Source organism: Amblyomma americanum, chromosome 3, assembly GCF_052857255.1.
Source record: "Amblyomma americanum isolate KBUSLIRL-KWMA chromosome 3, ASM5285725v1, whole genome shotgun sequence".
Classification (NCBI taxonomy): Eukaryota; Metazoa; Arthropoda; class Arachnida; order Ixodida; family Ixodidae; genus Amblyomma; species Amblyomma americanum.
In genome coordinates this window covers 61,357,244-61,382,360 of record NC_135499.1, presented here as the reverse complement: position 1 = coordinate 61,382,360, position 25,117 = coordinate 61,357,244, and the positions used below count along the sequence as shown (strand labels likewise).

The 25,117-nt window shown below is 48.6% G+C and overlaps 1 protein-coding gene across 1 annotated transcript in view; it reads left to right on the top strand.

Moving 5' to 3' along the window:
• Nucleotides 1-20,816, top strand: part of LOC144123771 (uncharacterized) — a 29,385-nt gene extending 8,569 nt beyond the window's left edge. Inside the window, exons 5-7 of the mRNA XM_077656528.1 lie at nt 18,830-19,042; nt 20,228-20,576; nt 20,701-20,816. Coding sequence (XP_077512654.1) covers nt 18,830-19,042; nt 20,228-20,576; nt 20,701-20,816 — 678 coding nt within the window. The remainder of the gene's footprint in view (nt 1-18,829; nt 19,043-20,227; nt 20,577-20,700) is intronic.
• The last annotated feature ends 4,301 nt before the right edge of the window (nt 20,817-25,117 follow it).

Below are 25,117 nucleotides of genomic sequence, written 5' to 3'. Positions count from 1 at the left end.
TGTCTCGTACCCGGTGCTTTCATTGGACACGTTTGTTTTGACCACTTTTGCGGCGCAGTAGTTTCCTCTTAACCGCGGCCGTATGGTAAATCTCAATTTAAATTTGTTATGGTTAAAAGGGCTATTCTAAATATGAATACACCCCAACTTTTCCTTCCTTAACAACCCAATTTCCCAACAAACGGCTTTGAGCCTCCCTTTCTGAATAGACAGCTCATTCATTCATTCATTCAATCTTTTAGCATCGGGAATCGCTGCGCTGTTCGATAGCATTCGTTTGAAATGCGGTTGCTGGAGGAGGCGGTGAACACTTAGCATTTCTGTAGTTGTTTCTTCATTTATTTGGAAACTATTCAATCAGTTTTCTTTGGATATCAGAAGAAAAAAACCTAACATTTCAGTATATATATATTTGGGAGGGGGTTGAAACTGGCATTCTACCATTGCACTCCTCGAACAGCTGGCGTGCTAGAATGCAATGCAAGAAGCGCAATGCTCAGCACTGCCGATGAAAGTGAAGAACCACTCTGGCGGGCAACGACGCCAAACGGTGCGTGTTTTGCAGGATAAAAAACAGAGAACTTCCCATTCTATTGCGCAATAAATAAATACGCTTCTTTGAGCAGGTGCAAATGCCCTGGGGAGCACCCAAAGCCTCGCAGCTTTGAGGTGCCTGTTACGCGAAACAATTCTGAAGAACGCACAGTATGGCCCACTGCTAAAGGGAACATGCGGTCGCGTGTCGTTGGCTTTCCGCGAGGCGCTGCTGTGGAAAGCCGGAGAGAATGCCGAGCTGATTATGGACCGGAGTTTTTTTCGGCATTCTGTTCGCTTTGAATGGATCACATTTTTCACACGCATAACGCATTAATTACCTCTTCTCGCTGCCTATTTGGCTTTTCCATTCTGTGGTCGAATTACGTGCGAAATAAGCAACATTTTCTCCGGAATAGATTATGCACGTGTGAGTGCCCTGGTTCATATGACACTCAACGTGTACTGTACACGTTTCTACACGGAAATTGTGACCACCTGGGGTGCTTTAATGTGCTCTGACATCGCACAACACACGGGAGTCTAGAATTTCGCCTGCATCGAAATTCGACCACCGCGGCCGGGATCGAATCTTCGTCTTTCGGGCCAGTAATCGAGAGCCATAACCACTCAGCTACTGCGGCGGCTGATATTTAGACTTCTGAAATTCGTCAAGATCTATAGCACGCGTGTTGTAGACATTCGCCCCCAATTTTTCCGCTCATTTTATGTAGTTATGGATGCAAGGAGGTTCATGTTACTGGGCTTTCAATAACCCAGAGTGAAATACTTATCAGCTTCACCCCCAAGCAGTACAAGCAGCCCAATAATGGAAACGATTCGCTTCACTCTGGTCCTTTGTAGGACAGGCTTTTGCCAATAAAATTCCAATATCTTGCCGATTACATGTGCTGCTTACACGTGCGGGTCGGTCTACGCCTTTTGTAGAGGAAACGGCTCGTCAGGGTGAGGTCAATAGTTTCGCGCTGAATCGTCTCAGACTTGCATGCGCAGTTAAGCAGATGAAACCGAAATTTTGGAAGCGAATGTATATTATGGGTTGGGTTATGGAGGTTTGACGTCCCAAAGCGACTGAGGCTATAAAGAACGCCGTAGTGAAAGGCTCCGGAAGTTTCGACTACATGGAATCTTTGCCGTGGACTGACATCGCACAGTACACGGGCCGAATGTAAAATGTGACAGGCGTGCTAGGAGAATTCTTTCGATTCGAATTGTTTAAAGGTACGACTGAGTTAAAGGTTCCCATGTGAACATGTCCGCTTACTGCAGTCGCTTAAAGTTCATTCATAAATATTAGTTCATTACGTGCCTGGGGGCGTCAATTATCATCCCACTTTTCGTACCCCTGAGCGGCATAATTAATTTCAGGAGGAGGATTTCACGAATCTCTCGTCACCTTACTTTATAAATCTGTAAAGCTAAATTTATCTCAACGTGGATTTGCAGCGAACAGTCGCATAAACGTATTAAGATTATCTGGACCGAGGCTCATAATACGTGAGGTAACAATATCTGACGAAAAGAACAGAGCTTCCCCGGCATATAGAAACAACCGGCCTGTGGTAAAATGAACTAATCACGCGCACAACCTGGACACATTTCTTATTGTGTAAATAGTTTGTACATATTACTTCTCCCCCTATCCTCTCTTCCTGTCCCCTCACCTCTTTCATTTCATTTCTCCATTCTGCCTGCTATCCTTTATTTCCGCTGCCCCAGCTCAGGTGCTTCAGTATCGATGGCAGATGCCGGGGCTAGCAAAAATCTTTTCCTTCCTTTTTACTATTATTTTAATAAACAACCACTACCACCACCTGTGGCTGGACCTTAGGGAGGGCGATTGGGGACAGGAAAGGTGGAAACAGAAGAGGAAGCGACAATAATAAAACGAAGGACAAAAATTTGTGGTCTCAGTTTTGCGCAGAAGTAGTCTGTACTGATCTTAGTACAACAAACTCTTTTTGCAAGGAACTGCTGCAGAGCCCAGGGCGAGAAACCTGAATCGCATTTCAGTTTTAGCTGCATTTATGTTCAATTCTTTACCGTATACAAGAGAAATGGCAAATATGAACCTAAAACAGCCCACTTGAAAACAGAGGGAGAGGGGTGGGAGAGAGTTTCTGAGGAGACCAAAACTCTTGGCGTCGGCACTGCTCGATCGTGTTTTAAGTTTTAAATTTCTTTTTCACACACCTTAAATGCCCTACTCCGCTACTGCATAGGAAATGGGGATGTGGTTGCCGAGCCAAATCAGAATCAAATATTCCATCCTAAATGCTGTATTGCGAAAAATTTACAAAACCAAACAAACTGGTTAATAAGAACGACTGAAATTAATAATAATAACTGTTTTTTGGGGAAAGGAAATGGCGGAGTATTTGTCTCATATATCGTTGGACACCTGCACCGAGCCGTAAGGGGAGGTACAAAGGAGGAATGAAAGAAGAAAGGAAGAGGTGCCGTAGTGGAAGGCTCCGGAATAATTTCGACTACCTGGGGATCTTTACGTGCACTGACATCGCAGAGCACACGGGCTCCTTAGCGTTTTGCCTCCATAAAAACGCAGCCGCCGCGGTCGGGTTCGAACCCGGGAACACCGAATCAGTAGCCAAGCGCCCTAACCACTGAGACGCACCGGCGGGTAACGAGTGAAATTCAAAATTGATTCTACGCAAAACTTTGCCCCCTCTAGAGGAACGCTTTCTTTGGGAAGTTTTTTTGCTTATGGTAAGTACTTCCAGAAGTTGTGGTAAATGAATAACTAGACTGGTACCTGCAAACATGGGTTCAATTTTGAAATGATTATGTAAGCGCGGAAAGATACGGTGGGCTGGGCTGATATACAATATAAGGAACGAGGAATGGTTGCTGTAGAGCCTGAGAAAATGATGCAGTAGTGCTATTAACCTCAGCTTTTCAAGTGGTGATAAATTAAGAGGTGTTTTCATGCCCGTTATGCTAGAAGGACGTGGCTGGTTTCTAGTTAAACATCAAGCATTTTTATTCTGCAGTGACTATAGTTTGTTAATTAAAATTGCTGAAATGATTTTTTGACAGTTCTGATTTAAGCATTGAAAAGAGTTAAACTCGCAGGTAATGCACGCCTAGTGCTTTTGAGCTAGAATTGAAAATGGAGACGCAGACTTCAAATTAAACAATCACTATGTTCAGGCTTCTCCTGGCAGCGACTGACTGAATGATGTTGCTGAGAGGAAGGAGGAAAAGGAAAGTGCGCGAGCCTACCTACTAGCTCCAGCCGAGTCATGCTCGCTGCCGTGTGCAGAAAGTATGAGGGGATAAAGGATAGGAGAGTAAAAAGTGAAAGAAAAGACGCGCCGCGCTAATATGCCCGAGGCCGATCCCGGAGGCAGTGCAACACCGGGCCGACCCGTGTCAGAGTGCTTCAACCCAAGCACTCCACCATTAACCAAAAATAAGTTTAATATCTTATCTCCAAGGACCCGCTGTAGATATTTATAAATCAGGTATCAGATATCTCCTGACAGTGTCAGAGAAACGCGGAGGAGCTTGTGATGACATTCTTGTTGGCGAAATTTCAAATTTGGGCTTCAGCGCGCCTTGCAAAGACCCTAAGCAACGATTCGTTGGCTTTACCTTCGCAAGCGTTATTTTTTTCACTTCAAGCACCTGTTTTTTTGCTATAAATCTAGAGTCAACGTACATGACATCACAACTGAGGCCCCTGCCCAGCGCTGTGCACTGCGCAGAGACCCGAACGCCTGGATGGCTTCCCCCGCCGCGGTGGCTCAGTGGTTAGGGCGCTCGACTACTGATCCGGAGTTCCCGGGTTCGAACCCGACCGCGGCGGCTGCGTTTTTATGGAGGAAAAACGCTAAGGCGCCCGTGTGCTGTGCGATGTCAGTGCACGTTAAAGATGCCCAGGTGGTCGAAATTATTCCGGAGCCCTCCCCTACGGCACCTATTCTTCCTTTCTTCTGTCACTCCCTCCTTTATCCCTTCCCTTACGGCGCGGTTCAGGTGTCCAACGATATATGAGACAGATACTGCGCCATTTCCTTTCCCCCAAAAAACCAAATATTATTATTATTATTATTAGATGGCTTCACTCGGCGATTGCATCACGATTTCAAATGCTTGCACAAAACGAATTCCTATTTGTTGCCTGCAACTTTCACAAATTCGACTCCTCTAAACTTGTAGAAATCTTTATCCTCATGAGTTGCGCTTTAAGTGCATTTAAAGCGAATTGCAAAATAAACATGAGTATTCTAGCTTACATGGACGATGACACTATACTGTAAAAGTTTAGTGGCAAAGGTACTTTTCTGCAAATCGCGCCTTATAAAACGAGGTGCTTTAGATTATTTACTAGATATTTCATTGATATAAAACGAGAAGAAAGGAAAACACTAAGTATTTAAGTGTAAAAAAACAATAACTTTGGGACTAAGAAATGCTGGTAAATGTTACAAATTTTGTTTTAGAACGGCAAGTAAAATATTCTTAGATTCTATCCAAACAAAGACTCTGACAAGGTCCGACTGCAAAAAGTTAGCATCGTCAGTTTTGTCTATCCATGTATAAAGAACAGAGATGTCGGCTATAAATCTAATGGTGGCAGTAAACATGTTATTTATCTCATTAACGTATAGGCAGAACATAATCTGCCCAAGTACTGAGGCTCGCGGCACATAAGAATTTACCAAGTTTGGGGAAGAATAACGCTCAATAATAATAATCTTTATTTGCCAGCGTACATTTGGATGGGAGGACGGCGGGAAAAAAGCTGCTCGCAGGCAGCTTGACCAGCCCACAGCCCCTGTTTTTTTTTTCTTTTTTGGCAGAAGAAGCACAACAATACATCAAATCTGTACACAATTTGGCACAGTAAATTAACATTCGCTACAGTAATCGCGTCTTGATCAAAAAAAAAATTCCAGTCACAGTACAAACAACAGAATAACATGAAATCACAGAAAATGAAAGTATCCGAAATCATGAACTATACATAAGGCGGAGATTTCTGTAAGGACATGAAAATAAATCAAACCCATCTAATTTGTAGGTGTTCAAAAGAGAGGGTAACGTGTAAGATAGGCGCTGTTTCCCGGTGTTCAGACGAGGAGTAGGAACTAACCACCGTTCTGCATATCTAGTGGGGTATCGTGGCAAATTGGTTTGCAAGTTTGCAAGACCCTGTAAGCTATTCAGATTGTTTCTAATTCTGTTTTGATCTTCACGCTGAGTCGGTATTTATATAAGTTGTATATACTAATTACCTTGGCATTGTGAAAAAGGTCTGCAGTGTGGGATCGGTGTGATGTATTATAAACATGACGTATGTATTTTTTCTGTAAAAGATGTATGCGCTGTAAAATAGACGGTGCTGCGGTTCCCCATACGAGTTGACAATAGTTAAGGTGCGAGTAAAAAAGTGAGTTATATAAAAGCAATTTGGTTCTCGTTGATAGCTGATATTTTAAACTGCCTACCAAGCCGGTGATTTGAGCTAACTTTGTTATTATCTGGTGGTATATTTCCTCATTTTTTTTCCTCTCTAGTCGACTACCGTTGAGACAGAGGAAAACAGGCACGTGGTCGCTGATGTCATACGATATTACACCAGCTTTTGCAGCGTGTACTTGCGCGTTTGTAATAAAAAGATCCAAAACAGAACTTGATTCAGTAGTGACTCTAGTCGGTTCAGTGATTACATTTACGAAACCATTTGAAGTGATAACTGTACTAAAATCTCTTGCATGTTGGGTATTAGAGCCCATATCAATATTGAAGTCTCCACCAGCAATTAGAACAAAATTATTTTCGATGGAAAAAGCTAGAAAAGAGTCATAGAATTCTAAGAACTTAGAAAAGCTGCCGTTCGGTGGGCGGTACCAGACAGAAAGTAATGTTTTGTCCGTATACAGTGTAAGCACTTCAATGTCTACAGTCATCGCACAATAACGATCAACAAGCTGGCATTCAAAACTGTCCTGAACCAGTATAGAAACACCGCCCCCTCGGGCATCAATTCTATTCAGGTAAAATGTGTTGTAATGTTGCAGCCTGAAAACATCTTGATCATTTGTGCACCAGGTTTCGGTCAGCATGATTGTCGAAAATAAGAAATTAAACTCAGCAAACATCTCTTCTAAGGAAAACACCTTGTTCTTAACCGACCTGGCATTCAGATGTATGCATTTTACAGAAGTAGGTAATAACCGTGACACAACCGTGTTTAGCTCATGTGGCAAGTAAAATTGCATGGTCATTTCAGCCGATCAAAGTCCTCGGTACTCTTGACATGTATGGCTCCGGCACCATCAGTTTTTCGCACCAGAATCTTGCCATTCACATGCCAGACATAGCGATAGTACTTTTCTTTGGCCGCAGCCTTTATCGATCGAAGTAGTTCGCTATCGTGTCGAGTCATGTTTTCTTGAATGTACACACGTGGTGTACTGTCCTTCAGCTTACTTTTATTTGCCAACCACGCGTCCCTCGTCGTCTGCCTTGCAAATCGAGCTATTATACCGGGAACACTATCTGGTTTAGAAGGCAGCCGGTGGACGGAAACAACATCACATAGCGTGATGTGTGGGACCTCAAGTTTATCTGCAACGGTATTTAATGAAGCAATTAGATCCTCATTCGGTACCGCTGCAATTCCATGCACTTCCAGGTTTTGACGTCAACTTCTGAACTCGAGCTCACGCAGTTCTTGCTGGAGTTGCGCTTGTACGACTCCATTACTATCATCCACCTGTTCTAGCTCTGCGACTCTCGATTTCAGTGCCTTTATCTCGGTGTCTTGCTGGTCTATTTTCTTTTCAAATTCATCAAACTTATCAGACATAAAAGTGATGGCTTGTTCCATTTTCTGAACCGTTTCTTTCAGGGCAGGTAAGCATTCAAGACTTTGTTTGATGGACATAAGAATAACCCTCATATCAGTGTCAGAAGCACCTTCTTCACCAGAACCAGAACCAGAACGCTGCTCAGCGCGGCACGCCTGACAACGCCAAGCTTTTCTAGCAGCATCATTTTTGCCTTTGTAGGATTTTTCTGTTAATCCGGCGCATTTACCGAAGTGGTATCTGTGTTCACATTCAGCGCACTTCACATTCGCTTCTTTAGCGGCAATGTCCTTTTCACACGAAGGGCATTTGTCAGACATTGCACTAGCAGCGTCTTGGTTTCACATTAACAATTGCATCTGGGGCAGCAGCAGCAGCGGAAACCGTGTAAATCAAGAATAATTAAGGGAAATGAATTAGAGCATTTACCTGCAAATACGTAGCGGTACGATTACGATGTGTACACGGCGCTGCCGCTGCTGCCAAATGGCTTCCTGGACAAGCGACGGGGTTTATCTGCTGTTCGTTCTGCTGTGGCGCCTGCGCAGTCACAGTCCACCGCTGGGTCGGGCGAAGAAGGACGATGAATCTTTGAGGCGCTTGATAGCAGCACGGCTGTAGTTCGGCAGTTGCAGACGTTCGCCACGAGCAGGAACGGGAATCCGAGCGGGAGGGCAGCCGTGCGGCTGAGCAGCAACTGCAAATACGTAGCGGTACGGTTACGATGTGTACACGGCGCTGCCGCTGCTGCCAAATGGCTTCCTGGACAAGCGACGGGGTTTATCTGCTGTTCGTTCTGCTGTGGCGCCTGCGCAGTCACAGTCCACCGCTGGGTCGGGCGAAGAAGGACGATGAATCTTGGAGGCGCTTGATAGCAGCACGGCTGTAGTTCGGCAGTTGCAGACGTTCGCCACGAGCAGGAACGGGAATCCGAGCGGGAGGGCAGCCGTGCGGCTGAGCAGCAACTGCAAATACGTAGCGGTACGGTTACCATGTGTACACGGCGCTGCCGCTGCTGCCAAAATGACTTAGATATATCGAAAACAGTTGGCAAGAAAACAGTAATGCATGTAATATTAGGCTTGTTAATGGTGACACTTTTTAATTTCAATATGAAACGAGTGTGTGGTATTCAAATGCATTCGCAAAATTAATAAATAATAATAATAATTGGTTTTGGGGGAAAGGAAATGGCGCAGTTTCTGTCTCATATATCTTGGGACACCTTAACTGCGCCGTAAGGGAAGGGATAAAGGATAAAGGAGAGAGTGAAAGAAGAAAGGACGAAGAGGTGCCATAGTGGAGGGCTCCGGCATAATTTCGACCACCTGGGGATATTTAACGTGCATTGACATCGCACAGTACACGGGCGCCTTAGCGTTTACCTGGGAACTCCGGATCAGTAGTCAAACGCCCCCCCCCCCCCCCCAAATAAAAACTGCAAACTATCCCCCACCTTCGGCATACACTCTATGCTGATGATATCATTCTATGGACCACCCATGGCAGTGATGGAGACATAGAGAATACTCTGCAGTCGGCAGCTGCCCTCACCCAAACACATGCGCGGAGTATCGGACTCTCATGCTCTCCGGAGAAGTCGGAGCTCCTCATACTTTGCCCCACAACCCGAAACCGCCCCACAGCCCCCATCACCGTGAAACTGGAAAACCAGTACATCCCGGAGGTACACACTATCCGGGTACTGGGCCTTCACATCCAGAACAACAGGAAAAATACTCTCACCATCCAGAAACTCAAGCAGACAGCGGTGTCGATATCCCACCTAATCCGCAGAGTTTCTGGGCACCACCGGGGCATGAATGAGCATGACCTATGTCGTCTCATTCAAGCCTTCGTCCTCAGCCGCTTCCTCTTCACGCTCCCCTACCTGAAACTCCAGGCCACAGAAATCTCCACCCTGGATGCCATGATCCGAACAGCATTTAAGACAGCACTACACCTACCCCTAAATACCTCAACCGATAAACTCCTCCAGCTAGGCCTACACAACACGATAAGTGAGCTTATCGAGGCCCACCGAGAGACACAATACATACGTCTCGCGAGAACCACCACCGGCAGACACATCCTATACACCCTCGGCATCAGGATAGCAGCCACGGATCCCACACAGCTCCCGGTTCCCCACCACATTCACCGCGAACACTTATTAAACCTCTCCCTAAAAACATGCACCCCACCTACCACAAACCCCGCCGACGAGCTCGCGCACGGGCGCTCCACAAAAACTATGGCATGGAACAGGATGCCGTTTGGGTGGATGCCGCATGCACAGGCGAGGACGCGGTTGTAGCCATCACGAACCCCTCCCTACAACCGATTGCTACCCTTCACATATCCCCCACTGCCACTTCGGAGGAGGCTGAAGAGGCCGCTATTGCCCTAGCCATCACGCGCACGCCAGGCCCGGTATATACTATCGGACTCTAAAACTGGCATACTAAATTTCGCCCGTGGGAGAGTTCACGTCCCTGCATTTCGCATATTGAGCTCCCTCGCCGCACACCCGCCCCGCCACATGGAGCTCATATGGCTACCTTCCAACTCCGGGAATCCCGGAAACGAGGCTGCCAATGCTTTAGCCCGAGGTTCTCTCAACCGGGCACCGGCAGCCTCCGATCTGGGGTTCTCATGGGAGCGCAGGCATTCCTTCAGTGAACTGACACAGGCCTGCAAAGCCGAGCGTCGGCTGTACCCCCCAGCCCATCCATCCCTCGACAATTATCATCAGACACTTTGGAGGCGGCTCCAAACACGCACCTTACCCTCCCCTTATATACGCTCGCGCTATCACCAAGTCCACACAAACCCCTCCTGTACCTTCTGCCACCACCCCAGAGCCACTCTCGATCATATTGCCGCCACTATTTGCAGTGTTTGTTCGTTTTTCAAATCTGCCGCGACGCCACCTTATCGCTTTGTTTGCGACGCAAGACGCGACTAGATTTATCTCGATTGATCGCAGCCAGGCAAAGCTGATTCTACGTTGTTCCGGAATGTTCTAGTAACTTTGCGCCCTTTATCTCGAATGTTCGCTATCAGCTTTAAATTGAGCACGGCCGACAGCGGCAGGGATTCTGTTCGACGACCGCCGAGCACGCTTGTCGCTTCGCCGCCGCCGAGTGATTCAGTCCATTTTGGGTGCAAGTCAGCCCAATAAACAGTTCTTTTAGAAGATCCTTTCGTCCGTATTCATCGCTGCTTCGACTGCCGTCACCACTACGTGACATCTGGTGGAGGTGCGGGGTAGCCTTCCATGTTCCGGACGCCCCCTTCAAGTCGTGAAGCCAGCCCTGAGCGCTTCGCACCCGAGGACGAGCCAGCAGCTCAGCGAGCCAGCCGACGTCTCCAGGGAGAGGAGCCTGAGTTCGGGAAACTGCCGGACCGCACAAGACAGCGAAAAGACGCGGCTACGAGCACCGCAATCTCGCCGAAGATGTCGACACCGATTGTACTGCAGCAGCCGCGGGTGCCGCCAACTTTCAATGGATCCCTAGGCGAAGACCCTGAAGTATGGTTGGATCAATTTGAGCGCGTGGCGTCATTCAACAAGTGGGATGATGCGGCAAAGATTGGACACGTTTTTTTCTCATTGGATGGCTCCGCACGCACGTGGTACGAAAACTACGAGTCGTCCCTTACGACATGGGAGCTATTCAAGAGAGAACTATTGAAGGTATTTACCAGTGTCGTGAGGAAAGAAAGAGCCGAACGACTCCTCGAGTCCAGGATCCAGGTTCCGAATGAGCCCGTCCGCAGCTACGTCGAGGAGATGAAGCGCCTATTTCGCCGCGCCGATCCCGGGATGACCGAGGAAAAGAAAGTTCAGTTCTTAATGCGCGGCGTAAAAGAACAACTGTTTGGCAGCCTCGTCCGTCAGCCGCCAAAAACGGTCGAGGAATTCATGCAGGAAGCCTGCACGATTGAGAAGACCCTCGACGTCCGAGCTCGGCAGTACAACCGCCCTTCCTCTGCCTATGCAATCCGTTCGGACACGCCGGCCACCACCAGCGACAGCTTGCGGGACGTTATCCGCGAAATCGTCCGAGAGGAGCTACGCCGATTACTGCCATCCTCCCCACAGCCACAAGCATCGACTCTGATGGACGTGGTACGGGAAGAAGTGCAACAGGCACTTGGCACCCCGACGGCCACAGAACCCCAGGCCATGACCTACGCCGCTGCAGTAAGGACTGCTCAGCCCCAACGACAACCCCCACGTCCTCCCCGAAATGAGCCACGTGGTCCACAACGCCGCCTCCCAGCCCCCGCCCGCCCAGCCTATGACCGACCCTCAAGCCCCAGGAAATGCGACGCCTGGAGGACTTCCGACAACCGGCCGTTGTGCTTCCATTGCGGTGAGGCCGGCCATATTCTTCGTCACTGCCCGTACCGACGTATCGGTCTTCGAGGATTTGCCGTTAACGCCCCACGACCACGCTTCGGACAACGTCCGCACGAAATCGACGAGTACCTGCGTCGAGAAGAGTACACGCCAAACCGCTTTTCGCGCTCACCATCGCCGTCAACCTCGCGCTTTGCGTCGCCACGCCGCAGCTACGCAGCCGCGGTACGAGGAAGGTCGCCCAGCCCCCGTAGGGGAAACTAAAGGCAGCAACCTCTGGAGGTGAGGTTGCTCACGAGCTAAACGCCGAAGATCCTCCACCGACCACGCCCCATGAAGACGCTGCACCCGCGACGCCGCATGAAGAACCGACACTTGCTGCACCGACGTCGCACACAATGAGAACCTCGACCACGACGCAAGCTACCTTGAAATCGACGCCGCCACCCAGAGGAGCTTCGACCACACGCCCAACCCGTGACTCGCATACGCGACGAAGCCGTGACCCGACGCCGAGAGCGACATGCAATGCAAGAGCCAGGACCTCCGTCCTAGAAGTGACTATCGACGGCCGGAAAGTTACCGCTCTAGTCGACACAGGAGCCGATTACTCGGTGATGAATGGAACATTCGCTGCGCAGCTCAGAAAAATCACAACGGCTTGGGACGGCCCACAAATTCGCACCGCTGGGGGCCACCTCATTACGCCATCAGGACAATGCACAGCGCGAGTGACTGTCAAAGGACATACCTATCCTGCGATCTTTGTTGTGCTACCGCAATGCTCCCGCGAAGTGATCTTGGGTATGGATTTCCTTAATGAGCATCAGGCGATCATCGACCTGCGATCCAAGCTGATCACGCTTTCGACGGGCGAAGCCATTGCTTCGATGAAAACTCGGGAAAATCACGTTGCCCTAAGTGTCCTGGAGGAAGAAGTGAGCGTCCCACCCCGTTCAAGCGTTATCGTGACCGTAGGCGCCACGAAAGCCATAAACACTGAAGCCATCATCGAGGGGAACATGCAGTTGCTACTAGACCGAGGAATCAGCATCGCAAGAGGCATCGCACATTTCCGCAATGGCCAGGCCGAAGTACTGCTGACTAACTTCAGCGAAGAATACCGGCATATTAACAGAGGAACGACGATTGCTTTCTACGACGAAATATCTGACGTACGAGATTCCTTCGCCCTCTCCGACCCCTCCGCAGAAGATCCGCCTGACCAAGAGAACTCGCCCACTTTCGACATCAACCCAGCCCTGCACCGGAACAGACAAGACCAGATCCGCAATCTGCTTCAAAACTACAGTGAGTGCTTTTCGACATCGCCGAAGGTGCGACAGACGCCAATTGCCAAGCATCGCATTATAACGGATCAACACGTCCGACCTCTCCGTCAAAGCCCCTACCGTGTGTCTTCGCGAGAACGACAAGCCATCCGGGACCAAGTCGAAGAAATGCTTCGCGACGACGTCATCCAGCCTTCAAACAGCCCATGGGCGGCACCGGTTGTTCTAGTGAGAAAGACGGCGCACTTCGATTCTGCGTGGATTACCGCCGCTTGAACAACATAACAAAGAAGGACGTCTACCTCCTCCCCCGCATCGACGACACACTGGACCGCCTCTGCAACGCCAAATATTTCTCATCGATGGACCTCAAGAGCGGCTACTGGCAAATTGAGGTCGACGAAAGAGATCGCGAGAAGACAGCATTCATAACTCCGGATGGGCTGTTTGAGTTCAAGGTGATGCCATTTGGTCTCTGTTCCGCACCAGCGACGTTTCAGCGAGTAATGGATACAGTGCTGGCAGGCCTGAAGTGGCAGATTTGTCTGGTATATTTAGATGACGTCGTTGTCTTCGCCTCGAACTTTGAAGAGCACCTAAAAAGACTTCGAACAGTACTAGACGCAATCAAGTCGTCTGGCCTAACCTTGAAAGCAGAGAAATGCCACTTTGCCTACGAAGAGCTGCTGTTTCTAGGCCACATCGTTAGCAAGGAAGGAGTACGCCCAGACCCGCAGAAAACAGCCGCTATTGAACAGTTTCAACCGCCGGCCGATAAGAAAGCAGTGCGCAGATTTCTCGGACTATGCGCATATTACCGACGATTTGTGAAAAACTTTTCGCGCATCGCCGAGCCCCTGACCCAACTGACGAAGGCAGACGTGCCGTTTAAATGGGAAGCGCCGCAAGCAGAAGCCTTCAAGGAACTTCAGCGTCGTTTACAGTCCCCACCGATCCTTGCGCATTTTGATGAAAACGCCGATACTGAAGTTCATACCGACGCAAGCAGCGTGGGACTAGGCGCCGTTCTCGTTCAAAAAAGTGACGGGCTGGAGAAGGTCATCGCATACGCTAGCCGTTCCCTTTCTAAGGCCGAGGCTAACTATTCGACCACTGAGAAGGAGTGCCTTGCCATCATCTGGGCTACGTCGAAATTCCGCCCCTACCTCTACGGACGGCCGTTCAAGGTGGTCAGCGACCACCACGCGCTCTGCTGGCTTGCCAATTTGAAGGATCCCTCTGGCCGACTCGCTCGATGGAGTCTGCGTCTCCAGGAGTTTGACGTCACCGTCGTTTACAAGTCCGGACGCAAGCACACTGACGCCGATTGCCTCTCACGAGCCCCTGTAGATGCACCGCCGCTGGACGACGATGAGGACGCCTTCCTGGGACCCATCACCGCAAGCTCTTTTGCTCAGCAGCAACGCTCGGACCCCAACCTAAAAGGCCTCATCGAGTACCTGGAAGGCAAGGTTTCTTCACCCCCCGCTTCATTCAAGCGAGGACTGTCTTCTTTCTGTGTGCAGAATGAGGTCCTTGTGAAGAAGAACTTTACAGCGAACAAAACAGCCTACCTCCTTGTTGTACCTACTTGTCTCCGCGAAGAAGTTCTACAGGCTTCACACGACGAGCCGACAGCTGGACATCTCGGGTTTACTCGCACCCTCCGCCGCATTCAAGACAAGTATTACTGGCCCCGACTGTCTGCCGATGTCGCACACTATGTGAAAACATGCCGAGATTGTCAGCGACGAAAGACTCCTCCCACACGACCAGCAAGATTTCTGAACCCCATTGAACCTCCCTCAAGACCCTTTCAGCAGATTGGCATGGACTTGCTTGGCCCTTTTCCAACGTCAACATCTGGAAATAAGTGGATCATCATAGCGACCGACTACCTGACCCGCTACGCCGAGGCGAAAGCCCTACCGAACGGAACAGCAGCAGAAGTGGCCAACTTTTTCGTGGAGTGCATTCTTCTTCGACACGGCGCCCCCGATGTGCTCATCACGGACAGAGGAACAGCATTTACGGCGGAACTCACGCAAGCCATCCTGCGCTACAGCCAACCCAGCCACCGGAGGACAACTGCATACCATCCGCAGACCAACGGACTGACCGAGCGCCTGAACAAAACCATCGCCGATATGCTCGCTATGTATGTCGATGCCGAACATAAAACCTGGGATGTCATCCTGCCTTACGTCGTCTTCGCCTACAACACCGCAGTGCAGGAGACCACCCAGATGACGCCTTTTAGGCTCATCCATGGCAGGGATGCCACGACCACGCTAGACGCCATGCTGCCCAACGTTACAGAAGAAGAGAACGTCGACGTTGCCGCCTACCTTCAACGCGCAGAAGAAGCTCGAAGGCTTGCCCGATTACGGATCAAAGATCAGCAGCGGTCCGACGCCAGACGCTACAACCTACGAAGACGCAACGCGGAATACAAGCCAGGAGACCAAGTCTGGGTGTGGACGCCCATTCGCCGCCGTGGATTGAGTGAAAAGCTTTTGCGCCGCTATTTCGGCCCGTACAAGGTTCTTCGTCGGCTGGGTGAACTTGATTATGAAGTCATCCCTGACGCAATGACTGCATCCCAGCGACGCCGCGTACGACCAGAAGTTGTCCATGTAGTCCGTCTGAAGCCGTATTATGCGCGCTAAAGGCCGCTGCATTTCCATGCTCTATTTTCGCAAGATTCGTTTTTTTCCCTTACTAGTCGCATTATTTGTTTTAATGCGTCGGGTCGATGCTTCTTTGAGAGGGGAGTAATGCCGCCACTATTTGCAGTGTTTGTTCGTTTTTCAAATCTGCCGCGACGCCACCTTATCGCTTTGTTTGCGACGCAAGACGCGACTAGATTTATCTCGATTGATCGCAGCCAGGCAAAGCTGATTCTACGTTGTTCCGGAATGTTCTAGTAACTTTGCGCCCTTTATCTCGAATGTTCGCTATCAGCTTTAAATTGAGCACGGCCGACAGCGGCAGGGATTCTGTTCGACGACCGCCGAGCACGCTTGTCGCTTCGCCGCCGCCGAGTGATTCAGTCCATTTTGGGTGCAAGTCAGCCCAATAAACAGTTCTTTTAGAAGATCCTTTCGTCCGTATTCATCGCTGCTTCGACTGCCGTCACCACTACGTGACAATATCCTTTTCCTCTGCCCGGCGGATACTCCCTCGCGGGGCCTGGAGCACTTTACCACTTGGGAGGCTTGGGAGACCCTACTGCGCTCCGAGGACCCGGCCAAGCAAGCCATCGCCATAGGCCGTGCTGCCAGCGTTATGAGCCTCCGGGACATGAACGTTTGAGTGCAGTGGGGCCGTGCGGGGGCCCAAGGACCTGCGCGTCCTAAACTCCCCTGTATGTAATAAAGTTTCCACCACCACCTCACGAGTTTAAAAGGGTGCAATGTGTTAATCATGTAAGCAAAGCATGCGATATATCTTTGTGCTAGCATTTGAAATGGTTAAATAATCGCAAAATAAAGCCACATAGACGGTCAGGCTTCTCTACAGTGCACAGCGCCGGGCAGAGGTCGCATCGAGGACGTCACGTAGGACGGCGCTGCGTTTCTAGCTAAGAAACTGTTGTTTTAAGGAAGTAAACCGACGCCGCCGAATGTGAAGCCCACGAAACATTGTTTGGCGGAGTTAAAAAACGCCCGACAGCTCGTGGGCGAAGGCAGCCGACGTCTAAAAATAATAAATATGGCGCCACTTTTTAACGGAGCATGGATGGCATAACGAGGGTCGGTTATAAATCTCACAAGTGCGTCTTACAGAAATGACGACGGAAGAAGACTTACTGCCGAGGGGAAAGTTTGCTTGGAGAAGTAGGTAATCAAGAAGGATATATGATATGATCTAACAGTTTGCATGCATGCTAGATAAGAAGATGGGCCTATAATTTGATCATGGGGATGGGTCCCCTGATTTAAAGATAACAGTAACAATGTCAGGTTTCTACGTGTCAGGCATGCACACAATATGAAGAAATTGCTTGACACGGGTTTCCTTCGCTCAGTTACGCCATCATAGGCATGCACACGGGTGTTCGGCTGCGGCGTTAGGGAACTGCTACAATGTAGTGGCCACCTAATATCATCCGTTTGTGTCGCCCAGGTGGAGGTTGATAAAGGCGACGATACGCTAACCCAGTGCGAGAGACTGGCAATTTAGCTCATGGGTGTGGTGCTGCGGTGATAGCGCGGGTGGGCTAGGTTTACTTAACCCTTATGTGCGGCATATTGTTGCCCACTTTCTTTTTTTCCAATAGCCCCTACCCGATGTTTGTATTGTTTTCGGATAAGAAATTTAGTTAATGGTTTGCTCAAGCTGAGTGTCTTCTAACTTCTCTCGCCGTCCTTGATTGGAGGGGTTTATGCATAATGCATGCTTTGGTGTTCGTTTTCTGGCAGTGCGTTCTTTAACAAATTTTGTTATTTTCAATTTCGCGAAAATGGTTGTACAAAAACTCTACTTCGATGCTTTTTCCTCCTACTATTTACAGCTTAATGCACTTTGATGCTGAGGAGGTGTATTCATTCACCATTTAAGGGTGAATTGATAAATAACTTGGGAGTTGTTAAACCTTCGAGAAAATAATTCAATAAAAATTATCTGACCTCGGCGGCTGCGTTTTTATGGAGGCAAAACGAAAAGGCGCCAGTGTGCTGTGCGATATCAGTGCTCGTCAAAGATCCCCAGGTGGACGAAATTATTCCGGAGCTATCCACTACGGCACCTCTTTATCTCTTCATTCCTTTCTTCTTTCACGCCTTCCTTTATCCCTTTCCTTACAGCGCGGTTCAGGTGTCCAACGATATATAAGACAGATAGTGCGCCATTTCCTTTCCCCCAAAACCAATTAATGATATTATGGAATTATCTGCAAACGCGTCTACGCGTTTTAAATCAGAGAGCTTATTACTGCATCATAAAAGTAATATAAATGAGGGTGTTTAATAGTGCTCTTTCTCGTTTTAACAAGTGTTCTTTTTTCACGCAGGCGCACCCAAGTTCTCGCGCTGGTGAATGTCTGGTCCAGAAAAACCAGCAGGCTAAACTTAAAGGTGGGCCGCTATACCATTCACAGAATTCAAATGCGCGCCCCTGTCAATCACTGTGGCAGATTTTGAATGATCAAGGGTGGAAATTTTGACAAAGGAATAAAAATGAAAATCTCTTTAAGGGGAAAGGAAATGACGCAGCATGTGTTATATCTCGGAAGACACCTGAACCATGCCGTAAGGGAAGGGAGAAAGGAGGGACTGAGAGAAGAAAGGAAGAAAGCTACCGCAGTGGAGGGCTCCAGAATTATTTGGAGCACCTGGGGATCTTTAACGTGCAGTGGAGGGCTCCAGAATTATTTGGACCACCTGGGGCTCTTTAACGTGCATTGACATCGCACAGCACACGGAAGGACCAGCCAGGGAGCCGAGCGGAGCGGACGCGCTTCACATTTGCTCTGTGAATTTGCTGCTTTATTCTACCAATTACCGTTCATAGGGCCCGAAATGCCTACCTCAGGCTTCGTGAACACCCAAGAGACCTTCACGGGGACTTCTTTCCCCGTGAGTACGCTTTAATTTCCACAAGCAGCTTACAAAGATCTCTGAGGCGTAGTCGCTGCACTAAGCCTAATTCCCCTTGGCTGCGCACGGAGGAGCGGAGCGGCGGTTTACGTGAACGCCGCCTAGGCGGCGCACGGCGAAGCGGCGTTCCACGTCAACGCATCATATGGCCGACGCCGATGCCTTGCAATCCAGCCACAGCGGGTCGTGCTCGCTGCCGACGGCTCGGAGGGAGTCCACGAACTTGCCGACATGGAAACTCAGGGCTCCACACCCGGAATTTCCAACACGCACGTACCGGAGGAGGGCCTACCGCACGGGACGCCGCAGGAGGACCCGTACTCCAACTCGTTTTCCAACTGGACGACACGAGACAAGACTGAAGCCAGCCTGAAGACCACGCCATGGGTCAGGATAATCGACGCACGAAAAAAACGATTGGAACCTATAACGGAGGCAGAAGCACACAAACCTGCGGAAAGATCACGACCCGCTCGCCCCGTCAAATTACCGAGGCAGCCGCATGATGATTACAAGACAATAATTGGTTTTTTGTGGAAAGGAAATGGCGCAGTATCTGTCTCATATATCGTTGGACACCTGAACCGCGCCGTAAGGGAAGGAATAAAATAGTGATGCGTCTACGCGGAGGGTCGAGGCTGCATAACAGCTCCGGTAGGTCACTACTTGCTGCTTATCAATTCAAGCTCAGCCGCCAATTAACACACGATGCCCAGGTCAGAGTCAAGCCGCAGCAAAATATCGCTATTCTGAGCACCCCGGATCCGGACCTCACTGAACAGATATGCAACATCCAGGCAAACAATCTAGGAGGAAAGCAATATTCAATGAATGCTTATGCAGCATCACCAGACAACTCATGTAAAGTCATCATTACCGGCGCCTTACCGATACCAACGGAAGAATTGATAAACTGCACAGAAACATATCCCTAACAAATAAACATCATTCAAGCAAGGCCTTTCGGCACAAAGGGGGCATGTCTATATAACTCTGAAGGCAAAACAATACCACGGTTTGTCTACCTCAGCGGCATAGAATACAGGTGCAAACCATTCCGACCAGTGGTGCAGGTCTACGGATGCTGCCTAAAACAGGACACCGAGCTGATATTTGCCCCACTCCGCAGGAGAATAGGTGCTACATTTTCGGAATACGCAATCCTCCACCAGGACATGTCGATTGCAAAAAGCATTGCATCGTCTGTAACACATCCAACCACTCCACCATTGACACGAACTGTCTGGAAAGACAGAATAATTACAGCAAAAGAGGGGAAAAGACAGGCAAAACTGTTGAAGCCACAATCCGACGCCATCCTGATGGAGAAATTGCTGCACAGAGCACTCTTCTAGATGTGCAGAAGAACCAAAAGACTGAGCAGAAGCAAACGACTTCGCTGAAGCATAAGACTGAGCAGGAGCCAGGACCCAGGAATGAGCATCGGCCAAATTGAACCAAACCAATGTCCACCGGCCGGAAGAACAGCAAAGATATAGCAACAGCACAACACTGCCCATGGAAGTGAATCATACCAACGGTCCAAGCAAGGCACCCATCGTCCACCCAAAGAAACCTTGCAACCAAAGCACAGAAGAATGGCCACCCTTCCCACCGCTCAGGAAGAAGAACCCAGTGGTCACCACGGCCGCCCAGACACCTTTGGAGCAGGCCATGGAGATCGAGAACCCGGAATCGTCGCACGAACAAGATAACAAAAACCAGACGGAAAATCACAGTGTGGACACCGTGAACGCCGGACATAAAGCTTTGGAGCCTAGTGGTACCAAGACGGACGCCATCGAGCAGCGGGTCTCTACCTTGAAAGCCAGTGAATCCGCAGCCCGCATCCAGGAGGCTAGGGAGGCGCAGTCGCTCCGGAACCCTACACCTGAGAAAAGAGCCGGCCCTGCTAAAAAGAGTGAGTGGTCCATCCAAGCAGCCTCCGCTAATACCCCTTACCCAGCCCCTGACACCCCCCCCCCCCCCCATTACACCTCAAGAGGCGGTAAAGCAATACATACGTTCCGCTGCATTTCGTTCAGAAATAACTAGGATAATCAACACTACAGCTGCTGAACAACTCGGAGCGATGCAGCAAAAGCTCATAGAAGCCCAGGCACAGCTGACACAGTCCATGACGGACAGGAGGAGTCCATGACGGACACTCAGCAAGGCGGCCGCAGGAACAGAATAACTGTGTTGTATGGTGCCGCGTTCAAAGGTGCTGTGACCGACGTATACCCGAAGAAGAAGATGATGATGGCCTCTGGTTGAATGGCACGTACCCACGGTGGGGGATTGGCAGTGTACGTTTTTGATACAAATACACACATGGGTAAGGAGTCGAATAATTGAATAATTTTGTGAAGGCGCAAATTTGGAGAAACAAAGTGAAAGAGAAAAGAAATGTAAAAGCCGTGAATTCACATTTTAGCATAAGAGTCGACCTGATGCAATTATATACCGGTGAATTAAATCGCACACAGATTTCAAGGCATACCCCTTGGCGCTTGCCCCAAAGGAGAGTAGTATCGGAATATATAGAGGGAGCCCCAATCGAGTGAGGAGGATCTCCAAGTATGTTCTACGGAGTGAAGTGAGCCGCCGGCAAAAGAGGAAAAAGTGATCTGTAGACTCTATTTCGCCACAAGACTCACAAAGGTTGGTCAGCGATAACCCTGATCGGCATAAATAGAGGTTTAGTCGCGATATTCTGCAACGCAAGAGGGTCATGGACACCTCACATTTCCTCGAAGTGCACATCCACACTCCCCAAGCAAATGCCAGGTGTTGAAAATCCGCTACAGCAAGGAAAGGATCATGGCTCAAGTATTGGAGGCGCTGGAACCGTTGGAAGCGTGCTGCAGTCAAGAAGACCGTATTGGGTACGAATGGGACAATAGGTCCCCCAAAGCCGGACTTAGCTAAGAAATCAACCCTCTCATTACAGATAATGCCACAGTGCCCAGGGACCCAGTGAAAACAAACTTCTGTAATATGTGGTGGAAGAAAAAATCGAAGGCAGCGGCTCAAAGGGGTAGCCCTCGATTTTTCGAGTGTTGTCAAGACGGAAAGGCTGTCTGAAAGTATAATAACCTGAGATATATTGCAAGAAATCCTGGTTAAGGCCGCCTCAATGGCCAGAAACTCGGCTACAAAAATAGGGGTATAGTCTGGGGCCCGAAATGAGTAACTCTAATCGACATCCATTGAGTAAATGCCGAAGGCTGCCTTTTCATTTTGCTGGGAGGCATCTGTAAAAACGGCTATATGGTCAGGAAAATTATCCAGATACTCCTCAATAAGCCCTTTTAATACACTGGAAGGCAGATCTTTCGCCTTCCCGGGGAGGGTGTCATCAAAGGAGATCACAGGGTCAGCGCGGCGGGGGATAACTGGTACTACAGAAATTAATGACATGGAAACTTTTAAAAGCAGGGAATTAGTGAACACAACCTTAGGAATCATGTACCTGGGCCAAAAAGTACAAAAGAATAAAGGTGGGTTCGTTGTGAAAATGGGGTTAGCCAATCCAGGAACATGCTCCAGAGACCTTAAAAACGTCCGCACAGTAAGAAGCTGAAATCTCGAATTAAGATCAGGTATCCACGCCTCCAAGTACAGCACAGCATTCGCCACTGATTTAAGCAGACCTAAGCAAAGGCGCAGAGCGCGGCGTTCCATATCAAACAGTGGTTGAAGCTTCTACTCCGGGCAGCCAGAAAAGAGAACAGAGCCGAATTCAAGTATTGGCCGCACATAGGCCTTATAAAGAAAGAGCAAAGTGTCCCGACGCATACCAAATTTTTTGTTGCTGATCCTGACCAACCGACCAAGAGCACGATCACCTTTAAGCACTATGCTTTTCAATATGGGGCCGCCAGCCCGACTGCGGGCGATATAGTATACCGAAATATTTAACCGAATCAACTTGCGGGCTTGGGATAGAATGATACGACAAAGAAATGTAGAAAGGGGATGACGGTGGAAAGACAAGGGCGGCAAACTTGTTGACATTTAAGGTTAACATCAGGCTGTCGAGCCAAACTTCAAGAGCATTTAAATACTCCTGCAACAGTTGATACAGGATATGAATATTTTGGCAGAAGTGAAAAAGCAATATCATCAGCATACACATAAACTTTGTCCTCCGGGTGAATAGGGATATCACACATTAATATGTTAAGCAACAACGGCGAAAGAACGGAGCCTTGTGGGACACCTCTAGACTGGACGTATGTGTTAGAATTTAACGTACCCTTAGAGCAAAAGAAAGATCTGGTCCTTAGGAACTCTCTTATCCACGCAAAGAGGTACAAAGGAGGTTTTTCATCAGCTAGTTTTTGAAGCTAAATGCTGTGTTCTACGCTGTCATACGCCTTAGCAATATCTAAAGTAACCAAAGCAGATACCTCTTTTTGCATCATAGCAACCCTAATACCGCTCTCCAAGTCTATGTGCGCGGTCCATATTGAGCACCCACTGCGAAAACCAATCTGAGCCTCACTGAAGCCTCGAAGAGACTGAACATGATTTGTTAGGCGGCTGAAGACTACCCGTTCTACAAGCTTAACCAAATTTCATGTAAGAGCAATCGGCCGAATATTGTCGAGCTCATACCCCTTTGTCTGGTCTTTTAGCAATAAAATTATTTTCGCTGTTTTCCAATTTTGTGGAATCCAGGCTTTTCCCAAATACGAGTTGACTATCTGCAAGAGTTCCAGGGCAAAGTCTTGCATTAGTAACTTCAGCATGCCAACAGTCACTCCGTCAACGCCACGGGCAGCATACTGCAGACAATTCACTATAGACATTAAATCAGATACAGTGACCTCAGTAAAATCTCCACTCGAATATGATGGGGTCGAAGGAAAGGCAGTGCGAGCGTGAAAACGCACAGCAAGGCCCTGAGCTATGGACTCCAATTGTTGTTTTTCATCCCGAGGAGGCAACACAGTGGATAGAGCGATATGAGAAGACGGCAGCACGTTAGTACGTTCCATGTATCTATAGAGAGATTTGCGATTGGCTGGGTTGGACAAATAAGTGTTCAGATTTGCATTGTAATCATCCTTAGCCTTAGATATTGATCTTTTAAAAGATGCTGCAAAGAATATGTAATCGATCCAGTTCTTAGGGCACTGGTTATGCGCTAGGCTCTTCCATGCGGCTTTCCCCTGACGATAAGCTTTTTCGCATGCTTCATTCCACCAGTTCGAAGGAGTATTATTTTTAACGGTTGACTGAACCGTAAAGACTGATCACCGAGTGCCGTCTAACACGGAAGCTAAAACTTGAGGACCGCGGTCAGAATTATTCGAGGAAACTACCGACGAGAAGGCCTCACCTAGAAGTCTCTTGAATAGCGTAGTATTGACAAATTTATGTGCGTTACCAGACGCCCTAAACGGGCTGCATGCAGTAGTGAAAGGGATTGGATAGTGGTCACTTGACGTACCGAGGTCAATAGTAGACCACGAAGATACGCCAATACCATTGACAGCTAAGGTTAAATCATTATTTGACCGAGAATTTCTCCTCATGTAAGCTATGGCGCGACTTTTATAACAGCACACACCATTTGCTGACATCCAAGACCGAAGTAACTGCCCGCTGTAGTCTGTCCTGATATCCCATATAACATGGTGCGAATTGCTAGAACTACATTTTTGCTGTTGCGCAGTAAAGGATCTAGCCCGTCCGTGCTGCGGACACCGGCGGGGAATTAGATGTTCGCCACTGTAACAGGGGCACACTGCGGCACAACGATGTCAACTGCAAGAATCTCACAATCAGGTTGCATTAATGTATGAGACACTTAAGCACGATGGTAAGGTTTTGATGAAATCAATGTTACCAAGCCTCCACCCCTGCCGTTTGGGCGATCAGCTCTAGAAACAGAGTTACTTTGAATTGCAAAAGGACGATTTGGAGAGAGCCACGATTCTTGTAGTAAAATAATGTCTGGAGAAAAGTGAAGAATAAGCTGGTGTAAATCTTGGAAAGAAGATGCGATGGATGGACAATTCCACTGCAGAACCTAAATACCCGCCATGATTACTGCATTAAAAATGAGGCAGCAACAGCCTCTTTCAACGCATCTGATTTCTTTGCAGTTCCTGAGGAACCTTTCTTGGTCTTGACATGCAGATGATCTGATTTAGATGGAGAAGAGGAAGCACGACGCTATTGAGATTGAGTTGTCATTTCAATATCTGACTCACAAGCATTAGAGAGGGAGACTAGGTCAGAGACATTTACACTCACAGGCGTGGAGGCAGAAGAGGCGATAGGTTGAATATTAGCAGCAGATACATTGAATGGAGAACTGGTTGACGAGGCTAGGTTACCTAACGCCGATGAAACAGCCTGCACGGAGATTACATCAGATAATGCATCATTGAACGTATTTATCATGCGGTCAAGTACTCCAGCAACAGCCTTCTCTATCGCAGCGAC